We start from the raw sequence: 24,349 nt of genomic DNA, 5'->3' as shown, positions 1-24,349 counted from the left end.
AATCTGAAAAGGAGACTGTAGAGCAAAGAAAGCAGAGCCAAAGGCCTTATACAATGATAAAAAGTCAATCTATAAAAGGATGAAGCAACTCTAAATGCACGCCCCACCTGGCATGCTTGCATTTGCCTGTAATCCAAGCAGGAGCAGAACTGCCATAAGCTGGAGACTCGCCTCCTCTAAATTGTGAGTTCTAGTCCTACATAGACATCCTATCTCAACAAGCCCAACCTAATAAAGTAAAACCTAAAATGCATATGTACCAAACAAAAGAGCTTTTTCTTAAAAAAAAAATACTTATTTCACGTGTATTAGTGTTTTGCCTACATGTATGCATGTGTACGATGTGTATGGCTAGTGCCTGCAGAGGTCAAAAAGCCAGCACAGATCCATTGGAACTGGAGTTACAAATAATCATGAGCCAACATGAGGATGCTGGGAATCAAACCCAGGTCTGAAGGAGTAGCAAGTGCTCTTAACTGCTGAGCTATCTCTCGAGCCTCACAGAAGAGCTATATGGGAATGATATGGATGTCTCATCTAGTAAGTGCTTGCAATATAAGCATGCAGAGCCTGAGTTTGGTCCCAGAACTTACATATAAAGGTGGGCAGAGCAACATGCCTACACCCTCAGTGATAGGAAGGCAGAGACAGGATGATTCCCAGGGTTTACAGATGTGGCCAACTAATGAGCTCCAGTTTCAGTGAAAAGCCCTGTGTGGTGTGGTTTGAAAGAAAATGGCCCCCAAAGGCTCATAGAGAGCGGCACTAATTAGGAGGTGTGGCCTTGTTGGAGAAGGTGTGGCCTTAGAGAAGTAAATGTGGTGTTGGAGGAAGTATGTCACTGGGGTTGGGCTTTGAAGTCTCAGCTGCTCAATCCAAGCTCAGTGTGGTACTTACTTCTACTGCCTGTGGATCAAGATGCAGAGCTCTGAGCTTCTTTTCCAGCACCATGTCTGCCTGCACTTCACCATGCTTCCTGCCATGATGATAATGGTCTAAACCACTAAAACTGTAAGCCAGTCCCAATAAAATGTTTTCCTTTAAGAATTTCTGTAGTCACAGCGTCTCTTCACAGCAATAGAAACCCTAACACCCTGACACCCTGTCTCGAAAATTAAAGTGAAGAGCAACTAAGGAAGACACTTGATGTCAATCTCTGGCTTTTACATACACATGTATGCATGAGCACACATGCCAGAACACACATGCACATGCATATGTGTATACACAACAACCACAACAAAACTAACTGACATGAAGGAGAAACAGACTCATGAAAACTTGATCCCTAGGGGCTAAGGATATAGCTCAATTGGCAGAGTGCTTGCCTGCTATGCATGATTCCCAAGGTTTTGGTCTCCCATGCCACATAACTCAGGCAGGGTGACACATACCTGTAATCGCAACTCTTTGAATATAAAGCCAGGAAGATCAAATGTTCAAGATCATCCTTAGTGACATATTGAATTAGAAGTCAAGTTGGGCTACATGAAACCCTGTTTCAAAAAAAGAAAGGAAAAGGAAAGAGAAAGCTAGACAAAAACTCAGAAAGGATACAATACAGAACTCAAAATATCTTTAGGACCAGCCAGATAGTTCAGTGGATGAAGGAGCTTGATGGTACAAGCCTGGCCACTTAAGTAATATATACACATATACACATATGATATATACTGGTACATATATACACATACGATAATAACAATTTTTTTTGAAAAGTCTTTCAACAGCAAAGTCTATTATGCAATCACAGAATGTTTTACCCAACAAAAGAACAAGACATTTTTCCCTTAGGGCACCACAGCACCTCCTTTTTCCTTACATGATGATGTTTGTTAAGGCCCAATGTTCTCATGTAACAATAGAAAACTGGCATTTGTGGTACAACATGTTTTGAAGCACAGCTGGGATAGACTGTAGTCTCATCACTGGGAAACAAGTAGGTGTGAAGTTTGAGTTTAGCCTTGGCTACATAGTTAGATTTTGTCCCAAACAAACAAACAATCCAGTATAAAATACACAAGGAACATAAATACATAAACGGGCAATGTGTCTGAGATTACGGGTGGCATGTGAGCTGTTTCTAACTCAAGGTCAGCAATAAGCCATGTGTTTTGGTCAGAAACCAGCAGAGAAGAAGGGAAGGTGGGTCCCAGGGCTTGCACGTTCCCATCCTGTAGAAAAGACGAAAGACAGTGCATTCCCTGAGCCCAAAGAGCCAGGCTGTGGTGGTGCATGCCTTTAATCTCAGTACTTGGGAGGCAGAAGCAGGCAGGTCTCGGTGAGTTTAAGGCCAGCCTGGTCTACAGAGTTGAGTTCCAGGACAGCCAGGAAGACATAGAGAAACTCTGCCTTGAAAAACCAAAACTGAAACCAACCAACCAAACAAGCCCAAAGAAACACAAATAGCTGGTGATGTAATGTAACTTAGGGTAGAACGTTTACCTAGCATGGGTCTGAGTCCAAGCTGGATAGGGATAGGGGCATAGAGAGATACTAAAATGATAGACCATATTCTTTACTATGAGAGCATCAAGTCAAGGCCAGAAAGACAATAAGAAACATTTTTAGAATCCTGAAAACCAAGCAGTACACTTGTAAATAACCACAGGTCAGAAAGCAGCAGCACAGAGAGAGAGCACACAGCAGGGCAGTGCTGGGGACACAGCTAACCAAACATACTTAGAAAAAGGGAAAAATTCCCAATACTCAAGAACCTAGAGGAGGAAAAGGGCAAACTAAATGCCACACAAGCAGAAATAAATAACGAAAAGAACAAAAAGCAGTGAAATTGAAAAGGGAAGAAAGCACCAACAGAACAATCAATGAGCCAGAGCCACTGTGTGAAGTCCGACGGGATCAACAAACTCCAGCCACACAGGTGAGAAAGAAACACACTTAAGTATCAGGAATGGGGTGCTCATTAGACCCTGGACACTACAAATATAATTAGAAAAGACTTCAATCACACACACATTTGATAACTTAGATGAAACTGGTCAATTTCTAGAAACACTTTCTACTGACATTGACTCTCACAGAGCACTGAGTAAAAAATACCTCCCCCAGGGAAAGTCTGTGACTGTAGACTGTAGGCCCCACTGCAAGCTCTACTGCGTCATTTAACAAAAAATCCGCACTAGTTTTTTTCAAATTGTCCTAACTGGCAAGAAGAACATACTTTTAAACCTCTCCCATAACGTCAGCATTACCTGGAAAACACAACATCACACTTCATCAGAAGCCCACAGCCGACAGTATACTCGGTGACAGAAAATGAGAAGAGGGCTTCAGTGCTGCCACCTCTTCTGGACAGTATTGACTTTCCAGCCAGAAAAACTAGGCGAGGAAAAGAAACAAAAAGCCTTTTGATTGAAATGGGAGCAGTGACATTTTGTCTGCCTTCAGATGACAGATGTTTCAAAACTCCTAAGGAATCCACAAAAAATATTAGCATTAACAAATGAATTCACAACAAGTGGTGACGAAGATGCCCTGTTTATGGAAATATGAAGTCGTCCAGTCACCATGGAACACAGTTTGGCAGGTCTACAAAAAGACAAATATAGAATTGGCATATGATCCTGCAAGGAAGTAAAAGCAGATATTGATGCCAGTATCCATTATAGCAGAATTCACAGCACCCAAAAGGTGGCAGTCACCCATGTCTATTTACAGATGTACAGGGATGAACAGAATGCCTGCACACATGTGATGGAATATTATTTGGCCATAAAAATGAATGAAGTTCTTACATATATAACAATATAAACCCTGAAAACACTAAACTGAGAAAAAGACCTATATGCCAGACACAGAGGAACAAATACTGCCCGATTTTATCATGGAAAACACCCAGATAAGGCAGCCAGAAGCTGGGGGCAGGGAGGAAAAGGCCGTTGATGCTTATTTACTGTGTTTACAGCAATTCAGTTTTAAGTGCTGAAAAGGGTTTGAAAATATTTCATAGTGGTGCTGAATGCAGAATACTGTGAATATTTACTTTTGAGATGGGCCTTGCTGTGTGGCCTTGGCCGGCCTAGAACTCAGTATGTAGATCAGACTGGGCATAAACATGTATTGATCTTCCCACCTCTGTATCCCAAGTGCTGATTCAATATTGTAAATCTAATTAATCAGGGACAGAATTGTTGTCTTAGGAATGGATACAAGAACGAGCCTTGCTTATAACACTTATAAGTGTTACAGCACAGATTTGTGTGGGGTTCTGGGATTCATACTCAGGGCATTGTTAATGCTAGGCAGGCTCTTTTCATGGAGTTAGCTCCTAGCTCTGTATTACAATATTCTGTTTTATTTCATGTCATAATTAAAAAAACAAAACAGAACAAACTGTGAATGAGAAGGGCTTATTTCTATGGTGAGGTGCTTGCCTAGTGTGCATGAAGCCCTAAGCACTGAAAAGAAAAAAAACAATATATCAAAAGCCATGACACCGAAACAAGAGGGTGCGCTGTGTGAGTTACACGTCACTGAAGCTGATTTCTGCTAAGGCTTCAACATTCTGAGGGACAGGAAGACAGGTAGGAATGTCATTTGAAAAATATGCTCACGACATAAAGACACAATGAGTAAAGGCCTCATGTGATAAGCAAATCAACAACAGTGCGTCCCAAGAGTGCGTGGCAGCTTTCACAAGAGATGGTTTGCTACCATATGGCTCTTCCATGGTGAGGCAAAGCTGGCATCACATCCATCAAGTGATAAAAGTGTGCCCTGGGTCACAACCAGGGGCAGAAAGAAGTGACACAGTGCCACCCTTGCCACTTTCTACCACAGAACAACAACCCTGACCATGACAGTGAGAGGCACTCTAAAAAACAGTCAGCAGCCTGCAGTTACCAATCTGTCTGGAAGTCCAGAGGCTTGGCTGCCAGCTGGCAGAGGCTACCCTCTGAATGGTAAGACCTGGAGCAGCCCCGTGGCCCCCAGAAAGGGAAGGAGCAGAGACTTACTCCCAGCCTAAATTATTCAAAAGGAAAAGGAACGTGCCTCTTTAACAAGCCCTGGCTTTATGAAGCAAGGTTAACAGTTTCACTTGATTCAGTGGAATATTATAAACTCTCCAGGGCCCATTTGAGGACTTCTACTTCAGGCGCAAGGTGACGACTCAGCACTTTTTATATTATTTAGAGAATAAAATTAACCCTCACAGGCCCAGGCTGCTGCCTCCCCTCTCGCTGGATCTGGCCTGCTCAGCGCTTTCCCCATATATAATTACAAGCTGCTATCCATCATGCAGCAGGGACGCGGCGCTGACACGCCGAAAGGGACGCAGTAAGCACTTCCACTAATAGAAGCAGGACTTAAATATCGCTCTGATATCTTCATTTAAATTGGAATATTTTACAATAATCAGCTGCAGCCTCCATGGGATCTTCCCCCTCACCTGGGCCAGCACCTAAAAGTGCCCCTGCCAGGGCCTGCCAGTCCGCAGCTCCCCGGAAGGGCTTCCTTGCCAGGATCAGTGCCCTTCAAGGTGACCTGACAGCTCCTGCCATGCTTATGCTATCAGTAGCAATACAGAAGCATCAGTGTGCTCTAGGAAGTCATTTCTTGCATCCTCCCTGGAAGGGAGCCTCAAGTCACTTTGTTGGGGGACAGGATAAAAGACAGAAAGCATCAAAGGGCTCAAGCAACTTCAGAGGCCTATGCCCAGGTATGACGGGGCACAGACACGGGTGATGTGAAGCTGCTAACAGAGGGTTATCCCATGCCACAGGATTTGTGGGATAGAGGCTGGCCTTGCACTTACATACTCTACACTGGCTGTTAGCCTTGACTTCACTTCACTGGCAAAGTAAGGTTGGGGACAGGAAAGATAGCAAAGGTGTTTTCCATAGGCCCCCAAATGGTATGTCATAGCTCTACTTTAGGATACTAGGGACTAAAGGACACTCTCTTCAAGAGTACTTGGCCATGTTCAGGCCCACTTCAGGCACAGAGCCCCAGTATAAGGAGCTCGGGTCTAAGAAGCTTGGGGAGGAGGGTTAGGTTCCTGGGGCTCTTCTGTAGATGTGCAGCTGATACGATCATGCTGGCTCAGCTATAGAGCATTTCCTGTAAGAGTAGGAAGGTAGGAATGAGCCGCCTGGGCAGCCAAGTAAGTAGCCTTGGACATCTAGTAGAAGGCAGCATGCCAGTTGCCCAGGGATATGGGTGGCAGCCCTCCTGACCATTTCTTAACTCCATATTGGTTATCTCCAATGGGTAATGGAATCCAGCTCTAGCCTCTTTGACAGGGGATAGCTGCCCTCTATTAGAGGCGAGATGGAAGTGAGAGATGTATACACACATACACACACACATACACACACATGTACACATACATATACATGTACACACACATATACATCTACACACACACACACACACACACACACTCAGCATCGGGCAGCCACTTCAGTCCTATAGAGCTTCCAACCTTTGACAAATGTTTCAGTCACTACTGGCCTTAACCTTCAGCAGTCTCCTTGGGTTTTGCTGTCTCAGCCACTACAGCTCTCTCATATTTTGAATGGGCCCTACTGTAAACCCTCTGTTGTCCCTGCAAGAGGACCTGGGATGCCGTGGCCCTGTGGGACTCTGGGCAAGTTGCTGTACCTCTCAGTCATTTGTGAGATGGAATTACAGCCCACTTCAAAGCTGAGCAGGACTACAGAAGCCAATGGAGAAGGTGCTGTTTAACAATCTGTCCCATGCCCAACAGTAGTCCTCACCTTCGCACCCAGTGGGCAATAGCCTTTGAGAAAGTCACTGCAGACTTCGGCCTTGCGGGACACATACACGTGGCTGTAGGGACAGTTGCTGTTGCTGCAGATCCCCTTCAGGAAGTAGGAGCACACAGGCATCTGTGGGAGGCAGGGGGAGAAGTGAGGACCCAAAGGTCTACCTATACCTTTGTACCATACTCACTTTGCTAGTAAAAATACCATGACTTGAGGGCCACTGAGAGGGCCCCACACCTGGACAACAGCCACCCAGATTCTGCGGAGACCATCACCCTGGCTCTCCTGAGGGAGAAATGAACACAGAGCTGGGTGTAATGGCACACACCTTTAATCCCAACACTTGAGAGGCAGAGACAGGTCTACACAGCAAGCTCCAGGTTACCCAGGGCTGCATAGTAAGATTCTAGTGTATGGGGGGAGGGGTAGAATGGAAGTGACAAAAGCCAAAAAAAAAAAAAAAAAAAATCTCCATAAGAAATGAACACAAGCCCCGCTGCCTCCAAGCAGCAGCTGGAGGCCAGGGAGCCACCTTCCCACAGCAGACCCCCACTTCCCTTATCTGCTCTAACTTTATCCAAATGAAGAGCTAAGTAGTCTGTAACAGTGCCTTGTTCCTAGGTGTGCTATTCGCTACATGTGAGCACAGCAAACAGGGCTCCTAGCCACCAATCCATGAGAGCGCTGGGACATGAGCCTACTATCTATATGGGACACACTTGGAGATGGACACCCAGTCCATCAGGCTAAGTACTGGCCACATGGTAGCACCAAGGCCTAGGGTATCAGGAGGTTGGGTCCTGGAGCAGGCAGTCTGGATACACCTAAGCAGCTATGGGTAGACAGGCCTGGGCACTCAGCCCAGGAGCTACATGTCCCATGTTCCTTTCTCAGCGGAGAGCTCCAGCAGCCCTGGGGACTGTTGGCTACAGGTGCATGTGGCCTAGAAGGGGAAGAAGGGCAACCCAACCCCAAGAGGGGCAAAACCTGTAACACAGGACCTGGATTGAGACTACCCAGGGAAGAGGCTACTTCTGAATTTTCCAGGCAACTTTGCACCTTCCCTTCCTGTGGGACAGCCACCAGCCTTTTTTAGACTGTTTGGAGAATAGGCATTGTCACTGTCCTGGCCCAGCATGTCCTCCTCAGCCACAGGCAGTCACTTACACTACGCACCGCACATCTCAGCCTTCTGACAGACGTTCCACATTTGGACTAGCAGTGGGTCTGAGGAGTACTTCCCTGTCCCAAGGAGCCCATGGTCTTTAAAAAGTCACTTTTCTGGGGCAAGGTGAGAGAGGGGAAGGCAGGAACCTATCTGAGGCCAAGGAGGAAGAGGCTGGGACAGCAGCCCTGGAGTAGAGAGAGGAGGGGAAATCGAAGAAACAAAGGGTGATTTACTGAGCAAGAGTTTATTTTTAATTGTCTTTTAACTGCAGCCACAGAGGGGAGAGGGGCTGGGGGCCCCGTTTGGGCTGGTGCTGGAGAAGCTATAGACAATTCCCTTAATGTGGTTTTTGATATAGAGCCCAAATTAGCTCTAATAAAAAGGGATAATAAAGCCAACTCTTGCACCAAACAGAGCTCCTCCTGGCTGTCAGAGCGGGGCCGTTACCAAGAGGAAACTGCGTTCTCATTTCAATTAACCTTGTTTGCACCCCACCACGTCCACACAAATAACAATAACATTAATTCAGGGCGCTGGTGCGGCCCACACATTAGACAGCTTGGAGTACGCACAGGCTTTGGAGCTGGCGCTTAATGAACCTGAAACTCGACGTGAATTTCCAAATTGCTCACGACAGAGTTTCGAAGCTCGATTAGGGAGAAAAATGCTGATTCTCTCCAAGCTTCTCAAGGGGAAAAGCTGTCGGAGCAGCAGCAGACCTCACCCACCCACCTCCTCTGCCCTGCAGCCCTGGACCCAGGCCCTTCGTCACACTCGTGGCCATCTTTTCAGAGGTCAGTGGGTATATGTAAGGTCAAATGGTCTGTGGCTAGCACAGGGCCCTGACTGCAGTACTCTCAGGCCTTCTGGGCTGGGGCAAGCCTGCGCATGGCAATCATGGCTATTCTGCCACAGCTCTTCTGACCAGTATACCATCCATGGTGGGAGGTAGAGACCCTGGCCCCATACTCTAGGATCATCTTTTAGGCTTCCCTCCCCTGTGCCTGTAGTGGAGGTGGGAAGTCATCAATGCAGGACCTGGGGCAATGGTGACAGGAGAAAGTAGACTCTTGATTGTGGTATGTTAGGCCCCCAGGCCTGGTGCTGCTTCTAGCTAGAGAAAGAGGTGGTACAACACAGCCAGGACATGGGAGTGAGGGGGAGCTAGAGGAACACATGAGATGGGAGCTACAACTCAAGACCAAGGAAAACTACACAGTGCAGTCTGCCTGGAGGTTAGGTGGCACCCAGGAATGTCTGGAAGAGTGGGCCTGCTGACCACATAACACTCACTTTTTCCTTGGACACATGGTGAGAGAAAGGGCAGGACCCATCTGTCTTCTTGCATGTGCCTCGGACAAATCTGCAGCATGGGATAGGAAGGTTTGGGGAGAGCTGGTAGCAGGTTCTGCCACAAACCCCCCAAGTTGTCAGGAAAGCTGGACAGAGCACCTGGTGCACACAGCCACCTTCTCAGGGTCATGGATGTAGGGGCAGCATTCACCACGGTTACACCTGCCAAAGCGGTTATAATACATGCAGTACTCTCTCTTCTTCTCTTTCTTCTGCTTCGCCTGCCGGATGATAGCCAGGCTCCGCTGGATGGCCCGGCTGTACACAGGGAGAGGTTTGTGAGCCCATAAGTGAGCAGGGAAGCCCTTACCTTCCCAGCCTCAAGGGACGCACCTGGCCAAGGAACGACTGCAGGTGGTGGCAGGGTCCAGGCGTCCTATAAGGAAAAGAAACAGGCCACATCAGGCCACAGCCCAACTGTAACCCTTACCTACTCTTCCCTGGCTGGCTTACACCCTCTTCCTACCAATCCAGCTTGCCAAAGACCCCTTGAGCCACCCAGCACTTAGCTCAGGCATAGATGCTTTCTCCAGGAGCCCTTCCCTGGGGGTCAAAGCATTAGAGTGGGAACTGCTGGGCCCTGTATATGGGTTATGTCAAAAGTGGGCAGCCTTTGATGCCAGGGCAAGGACTAGAACAGCCCCTGACGTCTTCAACCAGCGAGGCTCCCTAAGATCAACTTGTTGCTTACTGATTCCCTACTGGCTTCCCAGCTTCCTGCTCCCCTCAGTGTCCAGGTGGCTCAGGGGATAGGTCCTTGGGCTGAGGTAATGACTGGTCCATGGACATGTTTCTAGCTCTGTCCTTGGCCTGGCTACCAAGGAAGTCATTGTGCAAATGACAAAGGGTAATGGCACTTCACTTTGTCAAGCCTAGGAAACAGAAAGGGATGCTTATACCAGCGTAGAAAAGATAGGTCAGTATATACAGGAGAAAAATTAATTTTCAACTTAAAAAAATATTAAAAAAGAAAAAGGAGAATGGAGGAGGGGAGGGGAGAAGAGAGGGAGGAAAGAAAGGAAAGAGAGGGAGAAAAAGAAAGGAGAAGAGGGAAAAGAAGAGGAGGGAGAATGGAGAAAAGGAGAGGAAGAGGGGAGAGGAGGAGGAGAGGAGAAGGAGAAGAGAGGGAAAAGGAAGAAAGAAGGGAAGAAAACAGGAAATAATAAAGGAAGATGGGTGGAAGGGGTGGGAGAAAGAGGGGAAGAATGGAGAGGAGGAGACAGAAGAGGAGGAGAGGGAAGAAAGAGAGGGGAAGGATAGGGAAGAGGGGGAAGGGAAGGAGAGGGGGGAAGGGAACAGAAGAAGAAGTGAGAAGAAGAGGAGGAGGAGAATGAGAAGAGAAGGGGATGAGGGAAGGAGAGGAGGAAGAGGAGGGAGAGTAGGAAAAGGAGGAGGAAGAAGAGGAAGAGGAAGAAGAAGAGGAGGAGGAAGAAGAAGAGGAGGAGGAGGAGGAGGAAGAGGAGGAGGAAGAGGGATAAAGCAGCACAGTGGCTGCAGACAAGGGTGTCTGGGTCTGAGGTGGCCATGTGACATGAATAAGACACTGGGATGGGAATGGTGATCCCTGAGAACTTCAAGGTATCCATGGGGTTGTGTGTGTGGGGGGGGATGCCCAGGCTCACCACACAGCTTTGCCTGCCTTTTAAAGACACAGGCCAACTCCAGGATCACAGGGCAGGCAGGGGAGGACCTGCTCAGGATGGCTTCCCTGGTTCCTCAAATACGCACATGACCCTTCCCAGACCAGATCCAATTTCCTACAGAGCAGCTGCTGAAATGAATACAGCTCTAAGAGGCACAAGTGACATCATTCAGAAATTCTGAGGACCTGAGGTGATGACAAAGCCATCTAGGTTTTAAAAGGGGATGTTCTTAAAGCGCCTGAACCCACATAACCAGGCCCTGCTCCTCCATGAGAACACTTGTGATTGGCTCCAGAGTAGCACTCCTCAGTCTACGTCAGATCCACTGCAGCCCTTCATGCCTCACTGGTTGAAAACTCAGACTCTCTACCCTGGAAATCCTGTAAGCTACTTGGCCCTGAGAGCTCCCCACACACTTTTAACATCTTCCCTAGGCAGGGGTGGGTGTTCTGCTGAACTTTGATACCTTACGAACACTGGGCCTAAGACAAGACCAGGCCTGCTAGGGAAATCTGCCTGCTGCTAGGAAGTACCTGAAGTATCTGCTAAATGAGCTGTGAGACTGAATATTACCGTCCCGGGATTTTGTGAGACTCTTTGGCCAGAGGTTGCCCTATACTTATTCTCGGTGCCCTGGCGTTGGAAAAGGGCATCCGTGGGGTCCCAATAGAAAGCAGAGGCTCTGTTGAGTAACTATGCCAGCTCAGGTAGTTGGGGCATGGATGCAGACCTCAAGGTAGGTACAGGGAGCTGAGGGCACTGGAAAGACTGCAGGGTGTGAGAAGGAAGCAACAAGGGGAAGGGAAGGATGATAAGGCTTTCAGGGTATGTAGAGGCAAAGAAGGCCTCTACTTCCAGTGAAGGACACCTGTCCTTAGGGTGGCAGTGGAGTACTGACCAGGTGGCATAGACACACAGTCACACCTGCCAGTCTTTGTAACCAGTGACATGCAATGTGATAGTCTGTCAATGAGCACTGGTTCCCGGGCTGTCGCCCAGGCTGCTGGTGGCACTGGCACCATCTGCTCCCAGACAGGGACACGCGGGCATCACGTGCCACCTGTCAGGACCTGGTAGGGAGCAGCTTTCTCGTCTTTCCACTTTCTGCTTTTAAAAACACATTAGCGCAGGGTTCACGGTGGGAGTTTTGACAAGGCTAGGAGGCACCTTTCCAAACGCTTTGCAGTGTTAAAAATGCACAGAAAGTAGCTGGCTTGAAAAGAAGCGACAAGAGGTGCAAAGAGCACAGCCCGACCTGGGAGCACAAGAGGCTGCTTCTGCTCTACACACTGGAGTAGCCCGACCTGGGAGCACAAGGGGTTGCTTCTGCTCTACACGCTGGAGCACTTGCACTTCCTGCAGCTTCCCAAAATAAATACTGGCTCCCCGCAGCTCTACCCTTGCTCAGTGTCCTATCTGTTCTCTGGTCCTCAAGGGAGCTCATCTTTCTGAGAGGTCAGAGCCTCCTCAGCATGTGGCTATCACTCTGGCAAAGCCCATCAGGCAACAAGGGACCAAACTTAGGTATGTGCCTGAGTCCCGCTGCAGAGCTGACTAGTTGCTCCTAGGAGGTTAGAGCAAGGGCCTCCTAAAGCCCAGGTCTACTCGGCTGAGAGCCTGCCAGGTCCAGCCAGAGCGCATTCAACAAAAGCACCTAGAGCTGCAGTCTTGGAAAGAAAACAAAATGGCCGAGGAGCTATCAGTAGAAACAGCATGTGAGCAGGGTCTCCATGATCCAGCAGTTCTGCACCCCTGGAGTGCAGCTTATAAGGCTTCCCTACAAGCCCATCTGTGTAACCTCTGGGCACCCAGGGAGGGGAAGGTAGGCCACAAAAATTAGTTACAGAGGGATAGGTGTGATGGCACACACTTTTAATCTCAGGACCCAGGAGGCAGAGACAGGTGGATCTCTGTGAGTCTGAGGCTCGAGTTTCAGGGCCCCCAGACCTACATAATAGAAGGACCCTGTCTCAAAACATAAAAGAAAAAAACTACAGCTACCTCACTTGCCCAGGAACTTGTAGGTAGTTAGCAGCAAAAATACAGATCACTCCTGCCTCTCTTTTGCCTGAGAGCCCTGGAGTCCCTCACTGAAGGGACTGTCAGGCTCTTTGTGCCCTCAGCAAGTCCAGCCAACCAAGGACACAGGTCCCAGGCCATATTATAGGGCAAGGGTGTAGGAACTGAGCCATCTGAATAGCAGGTAAACCTAGGAAGGTGAGCTGAACTTCAGAAAGCCAAGAAAGCCATGGCTAATGCTGACTCTGTTCTTGAGGGCCTGGAGGGGGGCCAGGAGAGGAGTCAGTGCCCCATCCCTCCTGTGAAGGGTTGTACTTTCTTGTTGAAGTCAAAGGTTTGCTGACACTAGGGAAGGAAATTTATTTCTTTAATTATGACTACTGTAAGTGGGCCAGTCAGCGGTAGTGCACAGTTGGGAGCAATATACCTTCTTCACTGTGGGGTGGGGGTCATGTTGGGGGGCTGTCTGGGCATCAGGTGCTATCCAGCCCACGGATCATCTTCACTGGCTCAGAAGGAAGGGTGTGGTTTTGTCTGGCTGTGTCTCTCATCCCATCCCAGGTAGGAAAAAGCCAAGCCCCAGAAGGGTCCCAGAGTGGCTGCCAAGGCTTAGTTAGTTGATTAGTCAGCGACGGTGATAATCCTAACTGCAGCAAGTTGAAGCCTTGGCAAGAGCAGAGACAGGAACAGAGATAGTGGTAGAGAGGGCTGCTGGGATTCCCAGCCTACTCCCAACACATGTTCCCTCAGGTCACTGGTTGAATGGAGGCAGGCTCTGGGTTGCTGCTAGGGTACTGGGGAATAAGGCTTCAAGGGCTTGTGGGAACACAGATTCCTTCATATGGGTCTATAGCAAAGAACGGGGGCAAAAAAGACAGGCCCAGAGGAACTGTTCACAGCACAGTGATAAGGACACTCTGAGTGTGAGTCAGAAAGGGAGAGTCTTTAGAATTCAGCACTTGGCTCCTGGGTCACAGGAGCAGACAGCTTCCCAGTAAGAAATAAGAAGGAAGCAGCCCAGCCCTCTTTGTAGCTTAGAACCCACCATCTCCCAGTGAAGGACACTTGACTATGAGAGGCCAAACCCAGCACTGCCACCTGCCCTGCCAGAATTTATATCTCTCATCTCTGCCTTCCCCATGAGGGATGCAAGAAGCTCAGGTGGCTGGTGTAGCCCCAGACCCGAGGCCCATCCAGCCTGACACAGTGCAAATCACGACACAGCACAAGATGGCTAGTCCCAGTATCTGAGGATAGGACCATGTGTCAGTCACTATATAGTGATGGTGGTCACTACAGGTTGATGAGAGGGCTTATTTCCCAGTTCAAGGTTCAGTCCTAACTCAAGCCTTGGTGCTTAGGAAGCCTGGAGTATAGACAGAGCAAAGTCCCAGGCACAGGGAGACCTCAGTGGGTACTGGTGGGGGGTGGAGACCCAAGGGCATGTAAAAGTCAGGATAGGAGCCCAGGCTGTTACCACAATTCTCAAGGCAGTCTGTCAGGCTCTCCTACACCCACAGGAATATATCACAGGAGCCGAGTTTCCTCCACATCATCCCCAGAGAACAGCACCTAGAAACGCCTTTCCTGAAGAGCAACTCTCAGCACAGCCTGGCAGGGACCCAGAGAAGCTGGCTCTCCCCAAATGGGATGTCTACTACCCTGGGCACTGCCTTCTCCCAGGTTGAGCCCTTCTCCTTTTACCCACTCTGGTGAGTGAATAAGGCTGGGCACAGCTGAACATTTACAATCCCATAGCAAGCCACAATCTTGCCATATTTTTTGATGGGCAAAGAAGAGGATAATATTGGGCTGAAACCAAAATACTTTTCTAGTTAATTTGTACAATAAGCACATCCAAAGCATTTCCTTCTCCTCAGCCTGTCCCCAGGCTGCAGGGAGCTTGCAGCAGTGGTGGTGCCCGCCTCCAGATACAGTTGGCGAGGCATCACCAATGTGATTAAGGGTACCACGGCCCCAGGTGTTCGCTCACCCGGGCATGTTTACCATACCTGGTTCATCCTTTGTCCAAAAGCAAAACACAGGCGCTCCTGCATCGTCTCCCACAGAAAATCTGGGGCTGCTCAGCCAAGCAAGAAGCAAGCGCCATTCAGACTCCCAGGGGACACTAGGGTTGCAGGGCCTCCCGACACTGCCCCCACTCTGGCTGCCCCTTTGGCTTTATAAGAGATAGCTCCTAATGCCCTATGTCTATCCAGTTCACTGGGTATATCTATTCATTAGCTTAGAAGTTCCAGAACCCAAACCCTGTCCCCCTTACATGGCTATGCCCACAGCTGAGAGCTTCATGGAAGAACCAAGGTCCAGAGAAAGGGAAACACTAACGTTCAGTGCCTACCCTCCCCGCCATACCCTTCACCATCCCAGCTCACTCACCTGTGCGGAGGAGCGCCTTGTTGCCGTCACTGGGCCTGCTGGAAGTTTTGGAGAGCTTGTTGGCAGACACCTTGTACAGAACCCCTCCAATGCAACGGTAGCCTTTGTTGCGCCATCGAGGGGAACCAAGCGGGGCTTTCCCTCCCCCAGTGATTGCTGGGCGAAGGCGGTTCAGTACTAGGGACCTACAGAGACAACAAATTGTTTATCAGACATGGATCAAAATAAGCTCTAGATCTGGTGGTCAGGGCTAAACCCAGCCTGAAGCACTTGCTATATGGATGTATTGTAGTTGGAGTGGCTGGGGGTCTTTGGTCCAGCTGTTGCCAAGAGACCCCTGACCCCTTCCCTCTCACAGGGACACTTCCATTGCAGCAGCCAAGGAGTCCCAAGGCACAGTATTATACAAGCTGGCTAGGAAATCATGAGCTCCTAAAGGGCCATAGAGAGAAATGGAGTCTTCCAACACTCACCTGTCCTTAAAGACTGTCTCCTAGCCTGGCCACTACTGATGCTGGGGATGTCCCCTGGGCACAAGAGAAGGGAGCTGTCTGGACACCTATGTTTTGAAAGTTTGTGCAGGGCCCTGGCCCCTTGATACCAGTTTATGACACCCACTTGGGCTTCTGCCAAGGTTAGCACAGACTCTGCCCCAGGACAAAAGATATCATGGGATCAACTGGGACTACTGTTCACTATTCCCTTCTCTTTACCCACTGCTCCAAGAACTCTGTGCTGAGAATGTATGAGGGCAGTCCCACAACCCTAGCAGGCCCACTATATACGATAAAAACTGCTGTTCAAGCCAGGCAGTGGTGGCTCATGCCTTTAATCCCAGTACTAAAGGGGCAGAGACAGGTGGATTTCTAAGTTTGAGGCCAGCCTGGTCTACAGAGTGAGTTCCAGGACAGCCAGGGCTATACAGAGAAACCCTGTCTTAGACAAACAAAAGAGGTAGGGATGGTGGGAGGGAAAGGAAAGGAACTGCAGTTCAAGAGTCTGAGGCAGTAGCAGGATTGGGGGCTTGGAGAACAGATCTGAGCTAGGTCAGTCTTAGACTTCAGAGCCCACTCTACTGCTCTTTCCAAGATTTCAGGTCTACCAGACACCCTAGGACCCCTGGAGGCTCAAGCACTAAAAAAGCTGAGGAAGGGCCTTGATGTTGCTATCACTTGGGAGAGAAGGCCTCTGTCCTTCACCAATGTGACAGCCCCTACTTAACTGAGATCTGAGCAGACTTTCCCCAGGGAGGGAGGGAACTGTTTTGGTGGTGTCTTATTTATGTAAATCAGTCACTACTTATCACATGATCACAGCCTGCAGCCACTGCCCTCTAGTGGCAAGTGCGAGCAATGGGCACAAGCTATATATCAGCAGAACACACAGCAGTCCCCAATCCCCAGAGAACAGCTAAAATTGAAGGTAAGGCCAGCATATCCTGCCTAGTACAAGGCTGTGACCCTCCTCTTCCAGACCTCACAGGGTACCCCCACTGGCTCCCATGACCCTGTGGCCTATTCAGGCCTAGCTCCTGAGAGAATGTCTGAGATCCCACAGCTGTAAGAGATCTGCTCCAGCAAACTAGGGCCAAGGAGGTATCCTCAGAGCTGAGCTGTAGAGTAACAGCCAGAGGGAGTTTTCTTGCTTGTCTTGCTAAGACACCTGAAGCACTGCCCACCATAGCTTACCCTGTAACCCACAGGGGGAGGGGAGCCATGTACTTGGGCCCAGCTACCACTCTAACAGTCAGCACCATACCCCCTCTTTGAGCATTAGTCTCTCCTCTTGCCAGCCAGTGGCCTCAGAGGGCTCATTAGTGAGATAATGTGAGCAAAGCGAGGCAGCCGCCAGGGGACCAAAGCTGCGGTGTAAGTACAAACACAGTGGTAGGGAGGCCACAGAAGGCACTTAACCCAGTTTCTCTTAATTAAAATTCAAGTTCACAAACACCAATCTTGGAAGGAAAGAGGCCTCCAAGAAGTCAGGCTGCAGTGATCGGTCGGCCTGGCCTTTCCCTGCCCCACCTATCACACACTTCACCAGCCCTATAATGGGTACCATCCGGGTTAGGTAGAGGCACCCTAAGAGACTGGGACCTCCAGGAGCTAGTCTATCAGAATTTGTACTCTGACTTTCACTGAGTATGAATGAGGAAGGCCCAAGCAAGAGCAATCTTCTACTGTACCAGCCCCTTACTTGTCAGTCTTAGAGGCTTGGTAGCATGTCCTGGTCTTTCCATCAGATCTGTCCATTTCACAAAGGGAGTTCAACTTAATCTTAAACCCTCAGTTAAAATAAACTGGCACTAGAGCAGTAGCTAATGGAGTTTGGTCAACCTGAGGCTGGCTCCTCACTATTTATAGGGAAGATATCCCTGCACCCATCAGCCTAGGGCTAGAGTAGCATGCTGAGGAAGAGGAGACTGGGGATTGAAGAGTGCCATGCTGTAGCAGTGACTTCTCACCTAGCTTCTGGCCACCCTACAACTGGAGCTAGAAGCCAGCTCCAGTCCTTACAAGAAGACTGATGAGCCCCTGACTGGAGTCTATGCAGGCTCTCTTCTCATAATACGTCTCCCAAGCACTCCATTTCTATAGCCATCTATGTAATATGAGCAAATGCACAGCCACCAGAAATAGGAGGGTCAGAAGACAAGCACACTCATGCTCAACCACAGTCTTGGGCCCATCCCTGTGAGAACAAACCTGATGGTTTCCCTCTAGAGGCTTCTTAGAGGGCCGTGCTAATGCACAGTGAGCCCTGACTGGGATTCCCATCTAGCCCTCCCTAAATATAGCTACAGAAACGGAGCCATAGGTTAAAATAGTGTGAGGCAGTCAGAGATCTAGGAAGTCCAGCCAGAACTGTGGAGTTCCTTTTCTTCTTCAAAGATTTGCCCAAGAAAGAGGCCCTTATGCATGAGGGAGTCTTGAGTTGGAGACCATCAAGAATCCGCCTCAGGGAACCAGGAGGCAGGAGCCAGCATGGGTCTAAGGTTGGGCTAGGATGTCTCAGCCCAGACCTGGTTCCCACTGCCTTCACCCTCAGATGAACAAGCCAGTTTTTCATGATTGGTCTTCAGAGCTGAAAGGCTCATCTGTGGTTACAGTTCTTCCCAAAACAGTCTTAGTTATTCCACGAGTTTATTTTGTTTCAAATTGCATTGCTTTTTTGAGACAAGGTCTCACTATGTAGGGCAAGATGACTTCAAACAAGAGACATTTCTCCCTCAGCCTCCTGAGTGCTAGGATTATAGGTGTATACCACACATGGCTTGATATGTTTAAATTCTTATGGATGATCAGGAAATATCCATTTGTCCCTTCCTCTTTATTCCTTTTTTAAAAACAAACAAATAAACCAACCCCCTGCTCATTAGATAGTGATAACAACTGTGGGCTATCTGTGGATCCCCTCTGTTCTTATCCCAGTTTCTGTGTGCAAAGGCCTGTGGCTCCAGGTTCTGCAGGGAATGGGGGGAGGTACTACCTGCTGCTTTGCTCAACCAAGAGCCCGGAAGCCTTGTATGGAAAAGGCTACATTTGGGGTGTTGATATGGATGAGCACTCAAGGAGATCTGGCTGAACCCTGGGGCTTAACCCAGTCAAGGCAAAGGCCTTTCCCTCGCCCATCCACCCACACCCCTGCCAGCTCACTGGCTTCAGAAGCCACAACAGAGGGCGCCAGGTGGGGCCTTGTCGCTTTTTACTGCCATAGGTGTCACAGCACTCCAGTAAATTGTTACCCTAATGGAGAGGACAGCCTTTGGAAACGAACTGTACAGAGAAGAGGGGATAAAATTAATGAGATAATAGCAGGGCCAAGGACCCTGCAAGCGCCTGCCCTCGCGGCACGGCTCTGTAATTCCTTTTCTGCAATGGGAGCCGCAGATCTAAAGGCTTCTCCCATCCGTCCAGCAGGCCCATGCCGCCAGGAAATTTCATTAACGCTGGAAAATAGGAAAGGTATTAAGCGTGGATAATGAAGGCCAGGGAGGGAACAGTGCCTTAAGATAGTCTTCTTTCTCGCCTTTGTAATGGGAGGCATGAACTTTCCCTTCAAATCCATTTCTAATCCATTTGAAATACTACAGCAAATTATCTTTCCTTCAGCCCGAAAGCGGCCAGCCAATTTACTCCGAATAGAAGTGACAATGCCCCAGGATTTATCACCATAACCTTGACTACACCAGGGTGAGGCTGGGCCTCCCCTCTTACCCTTGGGGGGGCACACAAAGGATGGGGCAGGGGGAGATAACATTTTAAATGAAAAGCAGTGATAATGGGGAGAAAGACACACACCTCAAAAGTAGGTTTTTCTTTTTTTTCTTTCTTAAGAAGAAAGAAAGGGGGAAAAATTAGAAGAAGTGCTGTGTGTCCACTTCCTTATGAGCAGTGGGAACGTCCAAGCCTGAAGCTGTCTGGTCTGGCAGAGAGCTAGTAATGTGGCTGGGGGTACTTGGGTGGCTAAGCCTGCCAGTCCCTAGCTTTATAGAATCTAGACACAACAGAATGCTCCAATTCTTGTATAACTAGCAGCAGCCTGAGGTCAGTGGACAGGTATCTGGCAGACAGCTCTTCCTAACAACTGCCTGGAGGACCTCTTGGCCATAGTTCTTCAGACAGTCTGGCCTCTGCAACCCAGACTCTGAGCACTATTCTCTTGGCTCTGTAATCTCCTCATGCATGAGCACATGCATAACATGCAACACACCCCTCTCTTAGAGACCAGTGTGACTAGTACAGACCCAGCACAGGTGGTAAGGAGGATAAGGACCCTGGAGGAGACTCTGGGCAAGAGACAGTCAGGTGACATGCAGAGGCCCAGGCCACAGCCAAGTAATTCTAAACTTGGAAGCCCACACATACCAGGTCTGATGACATCTTTGAACAACAGATACTGAGATCAGAGCCAGGTCTCTACAATGACTAGTGCAGAGGGAAGAGAGTTATTCTAGTAGCAGGGGCAAGGAGTATGGCTCTTATGGAGAAGAGGCCCAGGGTGGCTGGGAAAGGAACCTTAGGTTCCTTTCCTTTCAGCACACCAAACTGCAGAGAAAGAAGAAATCCAACCCTTAACAGTAAGGGTGACGATCATGACGAGTTTCACCCAGAAGCCTCCTGTCCTACCCAGCTCTGCCCATACTCACCCTCTTCCTCTAATGTGTCCACCTCTATCCCCAGGACCTTCTGCCTCCCAGACTTCTAAGAAACAAAGGCCTTGCCACCTCCCCTCCAACCCCAAGCCTCATCTATTTGTCCTCTGCTGACACCCTAGAGCTCAGCCTGGCTTCTACTGGGTCAGGTTAAGGGTCCCTTCCTCCACTCTTCCCAGGCCATTTGTTTGAAACTACACAATTAATAAAGTTCCTCCAGTTTCCTCAGTCTGTGTATTTCACAAAGGGTCCATGGGCTGGGCTGTTGAGTCCTTGCTGGTCATGTTCAGCACCTACCCCAACCCCAGCCCAGAATTTCAGTTTTCCTAGAAAGTTGCAGAGCCTACCAAGTACTGTACTCCCTGGTATTAGGCCTGTGCTCATGATGTCCCTCTGCCTAAAGACATGATTAGATCAGGTATTATGTCCTTGGGGAAGCTTCCCTCAATACTCAGCAAGGGTGAGACATTCCCAGCCTAGGGAAGACATGGGTTCTACATAGCCATTTGTCTGTCATCCAGGACTCCCAGGGGACAAGGTCTGTCTGTGTGGAATGTGGGAAGCTCTAGAAATCTGTGCTAATGGACACATGCCGGATGGGAGCAGAGGTGTGTGGTTTGGGGCTCCCAGGGTCTCTCAGGAAGTGCAGGGACCCAGGTATATCTGAAAGCTCTGGTCAGTTACAGGCAGAGACAGCAGGAGACAGAACATGGAGGACTTGCTAGAGAGGGCAAGGAGATCTGGCAAACAAGGTACCCATATGTGCATCAAAGGCTGAGCACAAAGAAGCAATAGGCTGGGAAAGAAGAGGAGGAGGGTCAGAGAAAGAAGGGTCAGAGGACACATGAGGGCAGAATGGTGACCCCACCATGGCTAGCCAGAGAATGGCAGCATGTAAGGCCAGGCTGCCCAAGCTGGTGGTGATAGAACAGGAGTTGGGCAGGCTGGCTGGGGAGCAGAGAAAACAACCAGGGAAGCATTTTTCAGGAAATGGAGCACGGTTTTTGAAGCTGGGAGCTGAGCGATCGAGAGTGCGCAGTCAGCAGAAGAGGCAGCTTGCACGGCGAATCCCCAAGTAGGTCAGGCGGAGCCGCCGTGACAGGCACTAAACTGCTTAGCAGGGCTTTCCACCAGAAACAGACCACCCCACCCCAGCCATTCAGCTCAGGAGAGTGAGCTAGTACGTGTGCCCATGTGTATGCAAGTACATGAGCATGGGGTGGGGGGTGGGGAGTAACCGAGCAGTATAAACACTCCTTTTCCCTAGTGCTAGTCCTACCTAAGGGTTTCAGTACCTGCACATTTTGAGCAGGGCAGCACACAAAATGCTCTGGAAGACAGAAGCCTCACTCAATATGCTTATTTAAATGACTTGGACAATTGAGCATCTCAGGTTTCCAAGATGGAGACAGTCCTGGGGAGAAGACTACCAGGGCCATGAGGGACAAGCAGAGAAGAACCATGAGGTTGGAGGTGACTAAGACTACTTATTACAGGCACTATGTACAAAGGAAAGGGGCACTCTTGCCCTAGAGGGCCACAGTGAGGGTAAGGATATGCATAGAGAAGGTTGTCTATGTGCACTGTACCAGCGGAAATAGGACAACCTGGGACAGGTGAGACCACCTAGTAGGTGGGGATGCAGGCGGATGGCTGTTGGTGAAGGGGATGGAACAGAGTTAGCTAATTAGGGCCTGAGGTCAACCCATGAACAGGGATCCAAGGAATAGCTCTGCTATGTAACCCAAGGACTCTTCAGGTATCACTCCTTGAAGGATCCTACTCCACCCTCTGTCTCTCACACACACATTAATGAGTAACAGTAATTCAGGGGTACCCCTTGCCAGCCCAGCCCTGTCCAGTGGTGGTGGGTAAAGCTAATTGCACTGCCTCTATTACAAACACCACTGCCCTATTACGAGGGGCTGGGCGATTTTATGTACTTTATGTGCTCACGTCTATTCAATTGGTATTTCGATCAATGGATACATTACAAGCTTTCCCTTTAAGAGCCTAATAAACAACAAGATGGAAAGTAAAATTCTCCATAAAATGACACTTTTAAAAATCCATTTCAGCTGAAGCTATTGGTGTTTTGTATGTTAGCTGCAAAAAACAGGTATTGCTAGGCCTTAATAGCCCTACTCAGAGTGCAGAGTTCAGCAACATGGGTAAAGAGGCTGGAGCTCAGTGGCTAGCACAATTATCCTTGGTGGTAATAGCTGGAATATACCACAGGCAATGCTCTCTGTCCTCTGCAACTGGGCACCAATTTTGCCACATCAGCAGTCCAGAACCCCCTCAATACTGATGTGCCAGCTGCTGAGGGGCATGGCTAGGCCTTCAGGTATCCACGGGTCATACTATTTAAGTAGAGCTATAACGCTTTTCCACCATGCCATAGGAAAAGCCCTCCAACACTGTGTGTCAAATCCAGTTGGCTCCCTGTATGAGGGGAGCCTCACTAAGAAGTGGCTTCTACACCAACACCAGTGAAAGACCACAAGGATCAACAATAAAAACTCGTTAGAATTATAAGGATAAACAGGTAAATTTATGTGAGAATCTATATCCTTCTAAGATGTCAACAAAAGCCAGGTGGACTACACAGAAGAAAAAGTAGTAAGAACTCAGAAGAACTTCCCAGCAGGCATATCTGGTCCACATGTGGAGGCACTGACAACAGGAAACACAGCGAGGAAGCACACCAAGGCAGGGCCTTCCAGACTGTGCAAGAAGCAGAACATTAAGAAAGTTGTTGGTTTGGAGGACGGTTGTTGGGGAAGACTACAAACAGGACCCAGTATTCCTAAAGTTCACCTGAAAGAACAAGTGTTAAGAAATGATTCCAATGACCAAGGCAAGGCATCCATTGGTAAAACTGGAGGGTCAAACAGCTCCATTGTTTAAGGCTCTGAATGAAAGATGAATGTCATGTACTTGGAGGAGTTAAGGGAGTTCCTTTTTGTATTTCCTTTGGGAGACAAAAAAGTATTAACCTTCCCCTATAAAATAAAACTCAGCCCAAGAAGGATTATAGACTCAGATGTGACTTCCAAGTTTCTGGAAGAAATTATGACCTTGGATAGGCAAATTTTTCTTAAACAGGATACAAAGAATACTGTTCATAAAAGAAAAGAATGATAAATCAGAGCATTAAAAAGTACCCCAGACTGCTGGTGTAGCTCAGCAATAGAACACTTATCTAGCATGTGTAAGAGCCTGGCTTCATCCTCAGCAACACAAAACACAAGTTTTACAATACAAGAAGACATTTAGGAGTATGTATCCATAATATATACAGTACTTCGGCAAATCAATAAAAAGGCAAACACATACAAAACCAGGAGAAAGACTTGACGAAGAATTCCATGAAAAAGTATCATTAGATGATGCTATGTGTGGAAGGCACTCTGCACTCTCCACTTGAAGCCCTCAGGGAAAGGGCTGGCAAGATGGCTTAGCAGGTTAAGGCTCATGCTGGCAAGCCTAACACCTGAGGTCAATCCCTGGAACCCACACAGTAAAAAGACAAAATAGAATGCAACAAATTGTTCTCTGACTGGTTTCAGGGGAGGCCTCCCTTCCTGGGGGTACCTTCCCACTGTTCTCACCTGGCTTTTCTCCAGGTGTGCATCTGTCTCTCTTCCTTTTCTTATACAGCACCAGCCAGCCTGGATTAGAGCTGAACATGTGTGACCCCCACTAACTTTACTCAAACCCTGAGACCTCTTCTCCAAATAAAATCACATGAGGGTCGGGGCTTTACCTTATGAATTCCAATGGGACACAATCCAATCCACAGCAAGAGGAAAACAGAAGTGACTCTCTAGGCCACTGTATGTTTTTAGTACCAGGGAAAGCC

General features: G+C 48.6%; 1 protein-coding gene across 2 annotated transcripts in view; it reads right to left on the bottom strand.

Moving 5' to 3' along the window:
• Positions 1-24,349, bottom strand: part of Zc3h3 (zinc finger CCCH-type containing 3) — an 85,484-nt gene that overhangs the window by 15,283 nt on the left and 45,852 nt on the right. Inside the window, exons 5-10 of one of the 2 annotated variants that reach the window (XM_028783433.1) lie at positions 15,330-15,514; positions 9,604-9,646; positions 9,370-9,528; positions 9,211-9,280; positions 6,741-6,872; positions 5,987-6,081 (exon numbers count right to left, since the gene is read on the bottom strand). In XM_028783433.1, coding sequence (XP_028639266.1) covers positions 6,064-6,081; positions 6,741-6,872; positions 9,211-9,280; positions 9,370-9,528; positions 9,604-9,646; positions 15,330-15,514 — 607 coding nt within the window. In that variant the 3' untranslated portion in view covers positions 5,987-6,063. Of the gene's footprint in view, positions 1-5,986; positions 6,082-6,740; positions 6,873-9,210; positions 9,281-9,369; positions 9,529-9,603; positions 9,647-15,329; positions 15,515-24,349 lie in introns of those variants that run through there. The other variant, XM_028783432.1, reaches the window with a different exon arrangement.

The sequence above is a fragment of the Grammomys surdaster genome, unplaced genomic scaffold (genome assembly GCF_004785775.1).
Source record: "Grammomys surdaster isolate TR1022 unplaced genomic scaffold, NIH_TR_1.0 1129, whole genome shotgun sequence".
Lineage (NCBI taxonomy): Eukaryota > Metazoa > Chordata > Mammalia > Rodentia > Muridae > Grammomys > Grammomys surdaster.
Note: the sequence above shows the minus strand (reverse complement) of the source record. Positions and strands in the feature narration are given on the sequence as shown.